A 12,579-nucleotide genomic window follows, 5' to 3' on the forward strand; every position below is an offset into this window, starting at 1 on the left:
GACCTGCTGATATCTTACACATAAAAAATTAATAATAATATACAGTGTACTGTATGAGGTTTTACACCAACTGGATTCAATCAGAGCTGGTGGAAGCTCTCAAAGATCTGAAGTGGAACTATTATTTCAAGGGTCAGTGAGTCAGTTGTGCGACGGCAAATTCATTCGTTTTAGACGATGGCAAGGCTTGACGGATTACAGGTTTATTTTTAGGTTCAGAGGTAAAAGATTACATTAAACAAATTCAGTTTGGGAGTGTAATAACACCACGTGTCCACTTGGGACGCATACAACTTTCATTTTTAAAGATAATGCTTTTAAATGTCAGCATTCAAATGTTCGGTTTGTTCTTTTCACATCCTAATTTTGCAGATTTTTTTCTTGAAGAGTTTCCGTAGTTTGTAGCCAAAATGACTAAAAGAATCTCCTTTATTTCATTATTATTATAAGAAAGTTGGAAATATTTTAATCGACAGTAGAAAGTAGACCAATATCTGTTTCAGCACTATTGTTATTGAATAATGTGAGAAAGAAAAACACAAAGATAAGATATTTTAAATAGTTCATCTAATTAATGTATTAGATTCCAAGCTATACAAGACAGTCATGTAGGAGGTGAAGTAAGAGCAAACTCCTGATGGTGTCTAATACAGGAAACAAATCCAGAACTTAAACATCTAATTACTGCACAAACCAAACAATTGTGCACTTGGTGAAATAAACTAAAGATGTCTGAAAACCCCTTGTCTTCTCAAAGAGGCTGAAAATAAAGAAGGAACTTTGTAATATAAAGATTTTTTTCTGCAAAAGAAGGAAATCTGAGAAAGACATCTGAGAGGTGGCTAGGTTGATGAGGTCGAGGACAACGAAGCACAGAAGAAAGGCTACAGTATAGAGCTAGTTTCACAATTACCAATACAAGCTTAGTCTCTGCCTCATAGTGTAAAGGCTCAAAACTAAGCAAGGAGTCAACCAGAAAACTCCCTTATATAGAAGCAAGGGCAGGTGAGACTGATTGAGGTGTAATTAGCTGGCAGACTGATTATATAGCCCTCTAGTGGACAAAGACGACTTGAAATGCAAGCTTGAGTGTTTTATGACTGAGGTTGATTGAGGGGTCTCTAGTGAACACATGAAGCCTCGAGAAGTTGTCTATCATATTTTTAATTTAAAGATTACTGTCAAAGACCAACTGACACAAACGCACATAGTAGTACAACCCAAAAACATCAGGAAATAAAAAAGCGTTAGGCAAGGATAACATATCGAATATACAATGTACAATATACAATGAGTCGGCTCTTTGTGTCAGTTGAACTTTGAGAGTCGACTCGCACATATGTCTGCGCATTTCAAGTTATTTTTTATAAAAACATAAGTGTCATCTCATCTTACGTGTGTTTTATCGAAACAAACTGTGAATTATGCTATCATCCGAAACATTTCTAACATATTCAAGCTTCAAACTTTAGACCACACCCCCTTACCTGAGCCTGTACTGAGGAGGAGGAGGAGGAGGAGGAGGAGGAGGAGCGTGATTCAGATTCATGGACCGGTAGATGTTTTATGCATCTGGTCATTTTTTTAATCTCATTGTATCATAAGGTGTTAAAAATCCAGTTTAAAATGAGATTTGACATTTAAAAAAGTATACAATTAACGTCAGTTTAAAATATTTATTACACAATAGATGTGTTTAAGTGTCACAAAACACATTGAGCAGGTAAGAATCATTTTTAAGGATAATAATTTAACATATACTGCTTTTTTAAATCGAGTTATTTCTCTTTAATATGGAATCACTTTTAAAGAGTTTTTTCTTCCAGCAAGCAGTTCCTGACTACTGAACATCATAAAAGGAATATCATAAACATATGTATCGGAATATCATAGCTGACTGTCATAGCTGTTTAGCCATGTTAGCTACATTTTTTAGCTGGACCTCACAAATGTAGGTTAGCGTAACATTTCCCCATTTACCCACTGATTGCTTTGTGTGACTTTTGAACACGGTGCGATTAAAAGAGATAAAGCAGGTGTAAAATACTGTCCTGACAGCTTGGCACTTCTCGGAACATCCGAAGGCCCTGAAGTGGCACATCAGCTATTATTTACAACGGTGGTTAATAGTGGAGAGGAGTGACAGTGTGTAAATCACCGCCGACCTGCTTAATTTGCTGCGCTCTTCCGAGGAGAGCGATGGAGATGCACTTGTCACACAGAGTTATACATTTCCTCATTATGCTGACACGCGTGATTTAGGAGCACAAAACCGTGTTTGATGGCAAATGCGACCGGCAGAGGAAAGAAAAGAAAGAAAGAAAGAAAGAAAGATGTATAGAAGGAAAGAAAGAAGGATAGAAAGGGAGAAAGAAGGAAAGAAAGAACGATGGAAATGAAAGGAAGAAAGAAATAAAGAAGTAAAGAAAGTTGAACAGAAAGAAAGAAAAAAGGGAAGAAGGAAAGTAAGACGCAAAGAAAGAAATAAGAGAAAGAAAAAAGAAAGAAAGATGAATAGAAGGAAAGACAAAGAAGGAAAGAAAGAAAGCTGAAAAGAAAGGAAGAAGGATATAAAGAAGGAAAGAAAGATGAAAAGAAAGAAAGAAAAAGGGAAGAAAGAAAGAAAGAAAAAATGAATGCGCCATCCTCCAGGAACACAAGCTTCACCACTAAATCACAACGTTGCTGACCTTTCATTCTCCTGCTATCTGTGCGTCTGCGTCTGCCGACCTCATAAAACACACTCCAGTCTGATAGAGCTGCAGATTCAGTGCATTGGTGAGTGGAAGCTTTAATTTAGGAGAGAATAAACCAATTCACAGTGTGACGCTGGTAACATATCTCTGTTGTCGGATTCAGACTTAATAGAAATAAGTTATATGTGATTAAATAAACAAATGAGTTGAAGAATAAGAGTGAGTGCATGAGTGGATTTAAACTCGACTGTGAAACCTTTACAATTTTTATACACCAGATACTAATTATAAATAATCTAACCGTGTGCATATTGCTGTCACATACAATTTGCATACAAGTTGTTGTTTTTTTACTAACTTTAGTTTAGTTTGTGTGGTTGTATCAGTTACCATGGCAACCAAACCATATTTATGATAGGAAGAGTGAAGTAAGACAGAAAATTTCTTACCGTCTGATTTATATTGTAAATATCTTCTTCTGAACTTATCCAGTTCTTCAGTGCAGCGATTTCTGACACACATATAGTCGAATGAATTCATTTCTTAAGCAGTTAGTTCATTACACATTGCTTGAGCGGGATTCAAATTAAATTGTTTATAAATTTGTATAGTTTATAAGTTTGTATAGATTTATATCATACGTTTGATTAAGTTCTTTCATATAAAGAGACTCGTTTTTAAGTTGTTGTAAACTTAGCAGTGATTTATGGCACGTTTAGTGCGACACCTTTAATGTTCTCGTACATCGTTATTTTTTTGAGACAAAAAAAAACTGCTCGATCTGAACAAAACACTAGGAAGAAAATGGTTTACAAGCTGTGTGGCTGAGTACCTGACTCCAGAATTCCCAGCACTAATGTTCATTCATTTTCTACCGCTTATCCGAACTTCTTGGGTCACGGGGAGCCTGTGCCTATCTCAGGCGTCATCGGGCATCAAGGCAGGATACACCCTGGACGGAGTGCCAACCCATCACAGGGCACACACACACTCTCTCATTTACTCACACACTACGGACAATTTTCCAGAGATGCCAATCAACCTACCATGTATGTCTTTGGACCGGGAGAGGAAACCGGAGTACCCGGAGGAATTCCCCGAGGCACGGGGAGAACATGCAAACTCCACACACACAAGGCGGAGGTGGGAATCGATCCCCCAACCCTGGAGGTGTGAGGTGAACATGCTAACCACTAAGCCACCATGCCCCCCAGCACTAATGTTAATTAGTGTTAATTAAGCAGAAAATCTGACTCGTGCCAGGCAAAACAGCATCATAAGGCTTCATGAAGTTTATCAAAACAGTCTAGAATTGTGCTTTTTCCCTCCTTTATTTTCCACCACAAATAATTTTGAACTCATTATTGCTAACGTTAACGATATAACTCCATGTTGGGTAAAATTAGATAAATGTGTGCCTATGCTAATGATGATTAAAACCCACCCGTTCCAGTTTTTCCACATCCCTTCTTTAAACTTATTATCCACAGCAGACGGAGAGCTCTCGTTGGGGAACAGCCTTTTATTAATCAATTGGAAGTGCATGGGAAATCTTTATTGGAGTGACACAGCCTGTTCAAAACAAAACAGTCCAACAAAACCATCCGTATAATGAGCAAAACCAAATATGAGGAAGAGGAGGGGGAACAGATTCATCTGAGCAAATATACCGGCAGCTCAGTCATCCCTGGTGCTCTGCAAGACCGAGCTGCGAGTCTGATGCAGAGCCGCAGCTCGTCGCACAGAGCCACGCCTTCTCCTAGACTTCCACAGCCTCGCGTTTGCGTTTCTTTAAGGGGAATCTTTTCGGATTGTCTCAGTGTTTCTTTTCCCTGTAGAGGAGCCTCACTGCAATGCAGCAAAAATAAATCTAGCGAAGACGAGAGAGTGCAGTGCCCTGCAGACACAACCTAGTGCGGCGTACAGGGGTGGGGAAGGGAAAGGGTAAAGGAGGTGGGGTTAATAAGCAGAGTTTGCCTAGTGCAGCGGGAGGCGGGACGTCTCCCCGGGCATGTGGTGAACGGTTACCTTGTAAACACCCGGTGGTAATTTACACCTGAATAATCAGGATCAGTTCGACCCGACCCGACCCGACCCGACCCGCCCCTTCAACTCATACACAACATAGGTTTTCGATTACAGTACAGCAGAAAGCATTTCCGTTATTTCTTCTTCTTCTTCTTCATAACCCATATTGCACCATCAGAAACTCAGTGGGACACAAATACTCAGCAACCGAGACTCGAAACTTTTTCCTAAAACCATATATATGTGCAAATATGTGACTAAAGGACTTTTATTAATTGATCAAAATCCAAACTTTTCCCTGTAATACCCACAAATAAAGGTGATTTTTTTTCTCATTTAATATATATTATTCATATATTAATTTATAATCATAAGAATACTAAATCTTTACATTTGATCATTTTATAGTGAAAAAAAAAAAACAAGAAAAAAAAATCTTAAAGCCGGATCGACTCCCGGCAGTTTCTCTATTTCAGATTTATCTTTATCTTCATCATTGTCATTTTTAGCGGTCACTCCCCATGCACCCATAAGAAAATGTGAAACTTTTAAATGTTAAAAATCTGAAAACAGTGACAACTCTGGAACCAGTGGTGATCACACACTCTCTCTTTCTCTCTGGAGTAATCATTCCGTGTTCTGATATTAATTAAATTACACAAATAAAGTTCGGTAGAAAAAAATGGGCTCCCAGTCATCATAGTGCACACTAAATGCTAACATATAATAATAATAATAATAATAATAATAATAATAATAATAATAATAATAATTAATCAAGTTGGCAATCTCCCATATGGAGTGTGTTTCTTTTTCTTCTTGTTTTTTGAAAAAGTGAATCCATGTGTTTAAAAAAGCGTAAAAGAAAGTAAGGAATCGGCAGTGGCCCTCCGGTGAGGAAAGGCCTCTATGTACAACTGTGTGATGAGTTCTTTTTTTTGCTGTATGTGTGTGTGTTTGTGTGTGTGTGTCCGGTCCATGTCTTCTGGGTTATACCAGTGTGTAGGACTTGGTGTAGGGATTGCTGCTCTGTTTTAAGTGTCCCCGAGAGTCTAAGAGGGACTCCTGCGACGTGCTGAGCTTGGCAGCCTGAGCCAAGTCCGAGCTGGCTTCTCTCTGAGGCAGTGTGGAGGCGCCGGAGCTGGGCTGCCACTGCTGCGCCTCCCGGGCTGCAGGAACCTCCACCGGCACCGGCACCAGGCTCGGCCGCTTCAGGGACCGGCTCTTCTGTGGCTCCAGGCCCGATGCGGCCCGGTTCAGCAGGAAGTCCATGCGCAAGTATGGCGGCAGGTGCACCAGCTCGCCCCCTGCAGGCGGCACAAAGAGTACACGCAAATCTGATCAACTATGAAGCTGCAAGTAAAGATCACTTCACAGAAACATTGATAAACCAACAGACACTGGAAATCTTCCTTTCAGCTTGAACCGGTCCCTTAACCTTGGACCTCTCTCAACAAGGTGCATCTACCTGCAGATCTAATGCTCACTGGATCCCATGGAACACGCCACAGGTTAAAGTCACCAAGATCACTTTTTTCATGTTTGGATCAATCCCTTGACCTGAATATGCATGATTATTGTGTATTGCAGTGCCGCCATGTGATTGGCTGAATGGATAATTGCATGAATGAGCAACTGTGTTCCTAATAAAGTGGACAGTGGGTGTAAACAACACAATTACACCATGTGCAATTTAATGTGTGTTTGTGTGTGTGTGTGTGTGTGTGTGTATATATATATACATACATACATACATATATATATGAGAGAGAGAGAGAGAGAGAGAGAGAGAGAGAGAGAGAGAGGAAATAAATTGATACATAAAAATAATTTGTAGTGTTTTACCATTTCATCCCTACATCATACTCACCTGGCCTGTGGGCTTTAGGCACGGCCATGTTCATGACCCTGCATGCGTCCTGAGGTTTGGGAGGCGAAGCCGTGAACCTGCATATGCCCGACTCGGAGGGCGTGCTGGACGTCAGACTGTCCGTGTAGTCGTTGGTTCCCGCCGTCATCTGCTCAGAGGATGTGTCCGAGATGAAGCACTCGGTGATGGTGAACTTGGCATGCCGGAGCTGCTCCTCCATCTTGGCATGCTCGTAGGCTCGCGCCAGCTCCTCATAGGTGGACGAGGCGCTCTCCGTGGACACCATGCTGCTACGGGCACGGTCTGGACACAGCACAGAACACACGAAGCTATCCTTTCAAGGCCTGATTAAAACTGTTAAGTTATTTCATGACTTAAAATTTGTTCACTTGTGTTAGCTAGCTAGCATTAGCATTAAGAAAATCCTCTCAGATATCCTGTCAATTTAAACCAATCTAGATAGATAGCTTGTGTTAGCACAGAACACTGCAAACATTAATGGATATCACAAAAATCCTCTTAGATGTTGACGCCTAACTCATGTTAGCATTATCGATGACCATTTATCAACTGGGTGTAAAAATTTCTTTTAGATATCCGATCAGGTTAGCTCTTACTAGTGAAGTGAAGTTCATGGAATCTTATTATTAAGAAAGGAAATTTATAGATATTTTCTGGAATCATCCTGGACTTCACTAGTTAGTCGAATATCATCAGGGACCACTAAAAACATTTATTACTTCTAAATCCTCTCAATTATGACGTTAAAAATCGATAGTATTGATTACTGACACTTAAAATATGACTTGTCAGGTTAGCTCATCGTAGATAACTAGTGTTAGCTATGGCTAAAGCCACCTCATGTTCAACATAGGACCTTTTTTTGAGCTAGTATGATGATGATGATGATGATGATGATGATGATGATGATGATGAGGTCATACTCCTAAATGTTGCTAGAAATCCTATCAGGTTAGCTTATCTTAGATAGCAAGCTAGTGTTAGCATTGAAATGTATTAACGTGACTTATAAAGTCTCCAACATGTTAACGTGTCAGTGTTAGATAGCACTAATGTTATTAGTGCTAAACATTTCAAGGGTTTATGGAGATCATGTTATATAGGAAGCTAGTGTTAGCATGTGAGACTCCATTGTTAGCATATATTAGCATATATTGGGGAAAGGCTACAAATACATTCTTTCAGAAATCTAGGGAACTATTGGCTGTTTTGATTAACACTGAATGCTTAGCACTCAGTAATGAATATTAAGCTAGAGTCAACTTTATGAGGAAATCCCTCGTGTTAAAAATCAATCTGCATTTTCAGCTTTATCAAAAATGCAAAATGTCTGAGGAACATCATGAAGATCTCTAACCTGTGTCCTGAGATGGACTGACGCTGTAGCTGTCACTCTCTTTGTCCACAGAGCCGGGAACTCTAGGTGTTCCCAGCCTCCAGTCCGTGCTGAGCGTGTGTGTGGAGACCTGCGGATGAGGACGGTTCAGCGTCCACTGACTAGCGTAGCGGCTTCGTGCGGCAGGACCCGGTTTAGCCGCGCGCCGTGCTGTGGGGTCTGATGGTGTAACAGTAGTTTCGTTCAGTCACAGTACAGCTCATACACGTGAGTGTAAAAAGATAGAATTTTTTTTCTTACTTGACAGACTGCTTTTGCTCGTCCCAGGCCGAACGTCTGAGACGTCCACCAGAGGTCCCGTGGCCTGAGTCAGTGACTGGTAGTGGACTGTGTGTGTCGCTGTGGTTGTTTTCTGCTTGGCGGGTTCCCCGAAATCGTTCTCGGTGAGTAGCACGGTCGATCTGTCGTCTGTCACAAAAGCCTCAGCATTAGACATAACAGCTTTAGTAAGATTGCAGTAATGGAGATGATGAGGAGCAGAGGACTCACCCACGGTCTCCATGGTGTCTCTCTCCTCGATGAGGAGCTTAGCTCTGGGGATGTCGATGTGCATGCGGAGCGTCTGCTGCTGCTTGTTCAGAGTGTCTGATGGCCGTGTGTTTTTGCTGAGAGGAAACAGAGCAGATGCACAGTCAGTTTCTGGAGTATTCCTAGGGAACAGCAACCGGAGCAATGGCTTGGTAACCAAAATCAGTTCTAACAGTGGAAAAAACATTCCTGAAAATATTCCTGAGAAGCTTCACTAGCTAGGTCCTGATTTCAGAAACCTACTTAGTTACTTACTGTAAGGATCCAGCCCAGATATTTGGCCAGGTGCTTTCGTTTATGTTCTGTGTCACATGTCTGCCCCGCCCCTGCCTCTTCCTCCCTGCCTCTGCACACCAGTTCCTGATGTGTTAATTGTCTTCTGTATTTAACCGTGCCACATTGCCTATGGTGGTGCGGAATCCTTGTCGTCTCTTGTCATCTTGTGTCATGTCTGGTTTTGTCTGTGTTCCTGTTTTGTGTTTGTTTTAGTTATTAATTTTTACGCTATCTTGCATTTGGGTTTTTTTCTCTGCACCACTGACAGTTACAGTTTCAGATCTTTACTATGAAGCAGGACCTTACTAACAATAATTAATTTCTCTCTCTCTCTCTCTCTCTCTCTCTCTCTCTCTCTCTCTCTCTCTCTCTCAGATGTTTCCTTACCTCATGAGCATCTCTGCCAAGCTTTTTGCATCTAGCAAACAAACGAAAAGCAACAAATATCAAGCAATCTTGATTTTCATAAACGGTACATACTTACAACATATCATAATCGCTACTAAATGTAAGCAGCTCTTACCCCTGAGCCTCTTCAGCCTCTGCTCTTTCCTCCTCCTCCTCAGCACCATCAGCAGGATGAAGAGAAAGACCATGCCCACCAGGATGGATGAAATGGTCACCATCATCTTCATGCTCTCATTGTTGCTCTTTTTCACTGGGTTCTTTACTGCAGTCTTCACCAGGGGTGGAATGGTGCCTAGACAGGTTAGGTAAGAACACACAGCTGAGGTTAAAATAATTTAATTATATGAATAATTTTTTTTGGTGGATATTTTGTCTTTTATGACTGAATGGACATTTGATTGTTTATTGCTTTATTAAAACAGTCTACCATGTTCTCCCATGAGCTGATATAAATGCTGCAACATTTTTATCAACTTATTTATGGCAGGAAGTTTAATCAACAGTACATGACCTTCTGCAGAAATGGGCACTAAGGCCCAGCGGACCGAAGCCACACCGAAAACAGATGAACAGAGCACTTTCAGCGATTTTTCCAAGGTTAAATTCGGAGCACGGCCGAGGGCTGGACCTCTGAGAGGAACCCTGGCTTGGTGATTACACACTGGTCCCCGATGAGAAAATCGGTCACAAGGCTGAGAAATTCATTCTGGCTGCAGAGCTTAGGGTTACTGTCTGAGGGGAACGCATATAATTGTCCAGTCGCATGGCGTGAAGTGCAGGAGGATGTGCTACACAGCCACCGAGCCTTATACCCTTCAGCCACTAAGTGATACTAATAATAAATACATCTTTTAATAATAAATATTTCAGGTTTCTGTGCTAAATTCATACAATTATTTTTTTTAATAAATAGATCAAAATGCTACTAAGAATTATTATTAGTGTTATTTTTGTTGTTTTATATTATAATAACTCAATAACATGGATTTCATTTCCTATGTTTATGCAAGGGGGGCACGGTGGTTTAGTGGTTAGCACGTTTGCCTCACACCTCCAGGGTTGGGGGTTCGATTCCCCCCTCCGCCTTGTGTGTGTGTGGAGTTTGCATGTTCTCCCTGTGCCTTGGGGGTTTCCTCCGGGTACTCCGGTTTCCTCCCCCGGTCCAAAGACATGCATGGTAGGTTGATTGGCATCTCTGGAAAATTGTCCGTAGTGTGTGAGTGAATGAGAGTGTGTGTGCCCTGCGATGGGTTGGCACTCCGTCCAGGGTGTATCCTGCCTCGATGTCCAATGACGTCTGAGATAGGCACAGGATCCCCGTGACCCGAGAAGTTCGGATAAGCGGTAGAAAATGAAATGAATGAAATTTTTATGCAATTCAAACCCTATGACACCTAACAAGTTTTTATGTTTATTTACTTTTTTGAATGAAATTTAATGCAATGCACTTTCAAAAAATTCCATCTTAAAGTCCTTGAGCTGTAACGTTGCTCTCCAGCTTGATGTAAATCCTACTTACTGCCGTCGTAGTTGAGCGTTGAGAATTTGACCCGTTTCTCGGCCAATCCGGCGCTGTTGTACACCTTCATCTGCAGCTCATACCATGTGGCCTCCTGCAGATCCATCAGTGTGTAGCTCTTTGTCAGTGATGTGCGCTGGGCTTTGGTCCACACCGCACTGTCCAGAGGTCTATACTCCAGGGTGAATGATGAGATCGGACAGCCGCCGTCGTTCCAGCCAATCAGGTTGAGTCGCACACAGGTGGCATTAATGCTTGTGAACAGCTCGTGCTCTTTGGAGAACTGAGGTTCTGGAGGAAAAAGAAAACTAAATGTGTTTAGTATATTAGTTTTATCCAAAGTGTGTGTGTGTGTGTGTGTTTACATATATGACACACCTTTCCCATGAGTCTTTGCTTCTATTATCTCACTGATACGGCCTGGCCCCACAGCGTTCTGGGCTGTAAGGGTGAACTTATACCAGGTGCCACACTTCAGAGTCTCCAGACGGTATGAACGCTCGCTGGGACTGATGGGAAAGTTGCCCCACTGTTCGCTGTTGTCCTCCGAATACTGCAGAATGTAACCTGAACACAGAGACAGTAAGAACAACAGCTGCATAAAGACAGCTCTAGTCCAAGGTATTAACCGTTTATTTGCTTGAGTAATGGACAAATTTATTGACCTGGTTGTGAAATTTGTTTAATCAGGAATCTGTGTTTCTTTTTTTTTAATTTTCCAACATAAATGTTCATAAATATGATAGACTGAGGTTCACATATCAAGTCATGTATAAATTTACACAAACTCTTTAAGGTGCTCTCAAAAACTTTACAGAAGATTTTCAAGCACTTGCTATTCGATTCAAAATGTCTGGGAAATATATGTTGTACTGGGAACTGACTTTTTCCCTTATTTTTATTTAGAGCAGCATTTTCTTTAAGGGAGATGCTACGTAACGTTTAACATGTTATACCAGGATTGACCACAAGAGGTCATAAAAAAACAGGTTTTAGTTCTTTTAAACGTGTTTGCACAAAACAATAAAATTAAATTATTATTGTTATTATAATTATTGTTGTCATTTGGGACATGGAATTTGTTCTGATAAATAAAAGTTTTAAAACCAGCTATTCTCAAAGATTTTATTCACACATACCTCTGATGGAACTCCCGCCGTTGTCCCCTGGTATCCAGGACAGTGTGATAGACGTGGTTGTCGTCTTGGTCACCGTGAGACGAGGCTGATCTGGAGGGACTGAACGTGTGCATTGATGTGAAATTCATAATTCTGCTCCTGATACTTTTTCTTTTGTCCTCCCCATTTTCCCCAGCTTACCTTGCACCTGCAGGTTTAGCGTTATTTCATCAGTGCCCCAGTTATTGCTGGCGACACATGTGTAGTACCCAGAATCCTCAGCTTTCACGGTTTTGATGACGAAGCTGCCGTTTCCGTGGATGCTACGCCTTCCGTCGAGGATAGCCGGGCCTGGGCTCCCGCTGACGAGACACAAGGGTATGACATTTTTGTAACATACCAATCATACTGGCGATCAGTATCCACAAGTGATCGATATGCTGCTCAGTGTTTTGTGCTACAGCATCACTGATGCTCAGGGTTTATCTGTTTACCTTTCCTTCATCCATTTGACTGTAGGTGGTGGATCTCCTACAGCTCTGCATGGCAGGATAATGTCTCGCATCCACGGCGTTGTCACTGTACCACTAAATGTGAGGATCCTGGCAGGAGCTGCACAGCACAGACCACACCAATATAATAAACAACTGACTATTAAATCGATCATAAAGGCTTAATCGGTTGATAATTAAACTACCACCATGCTTTTCTGTACGGTG

At 41.3% G+C, this 12,579-nt stretch overlaps 1 protein-coding gene and 1 long non-coding RNA gene across 2 annotated transcripts in view; one reads left to right on the plus strand and one right to left on the minus strand.

Annotated features, from left to right (window-relative positions):
- Nucleotides 1-3,953: 3,953 nt before the first annotated feature.
- dscama (Down syndrome cell adhesion molecule a) overlaps nucleotides 3,954-12,579 on the minus strand; it is a 59,308-nt gene continuing 50,682 nt past the window's right edge. Inside the window, exons 22-33 of the mRNA XM_027158736.2 lie at nucleotides 12,355-12,472; nucleotides 12,062-12,222; nucleotides 11,882-11,980; nucleotides 11,121-11,309; nucleotides 10,743-11,033; nucleotides 9,339-9,515; nucleotides 9,203-9,233; nucleotides 8,501-8,616; nucleotides 8,252-8,419; nucleotides 7,973-8,170; nucleotides 6,595-6,897; nucleotides 3,954-6,031 (exon numbers count right to left, since the gene is read on the minus strand). Coding sequence (XP_027014537.1) covers nucleotides 5,715-6,031; nucleotides 6,595-6,897; nucleotides 7,973-8,170; nucleotides 8,252-8,419; nucleotides 8,501-8,616; nucleotides 9,203-9,233; nucleotides 9,339-9,515; nucleotides 10,743-11,033; nucleotides 11,121-11,309; nucleotides 11,882-11,980; nucleotides 12,062-12,222; nucleotides 12,355-12,472 — 2,168 coding nt within the window. The 3' untranslated portion in view covers nucleotides 3,954-5,714. The remainder of the gene's footprint in view (nucleotides 6,032-6,594; nucleotides 6,898-7,972; nucleotides 8,171-8,251; nucleotides 8,420-8,500; nucleotides 8,617-9,202; nucleotides 9,234-9,338; nucleotides 9,516-10,742; nucleotides 11,034-11,120; nucleotides 11,310-11,881; nucleotides 11,981-12,061; nucleotides 12,223-12,354; nucleotides 12,473-12,579) is intronic.
- On the plus strand, nucleotides 9,192-12,520 carry LOC125139788. Its single transcript, XR_007138885.1, has 4 exons — nucleotides 9,192-9,287; nucleotides 9,382-9,528; nucleotides 12,057-12,238; nucleotides 12,380-12,520. It is a non-coding gene; the product is annotated as an uncharacterized LOC125139788 (long non-coding RNA).

This window comes from Tachysurus fulvidraco, chromosome 20 (assembly GCF_022655615.1).
Source record: "Tachysurus fulvidraco isolate hzauxx_2018 chromosome 20, HZAU_PFXX_2.0, whole genome shotgun sequence".
Classification (NCBI taxonomy): Eukaryota; Metazoa; Chordata; class Actinopteri; order Siluriformes; family Bagridae; genus Tachysurus; species Tachysurus fulvidraco.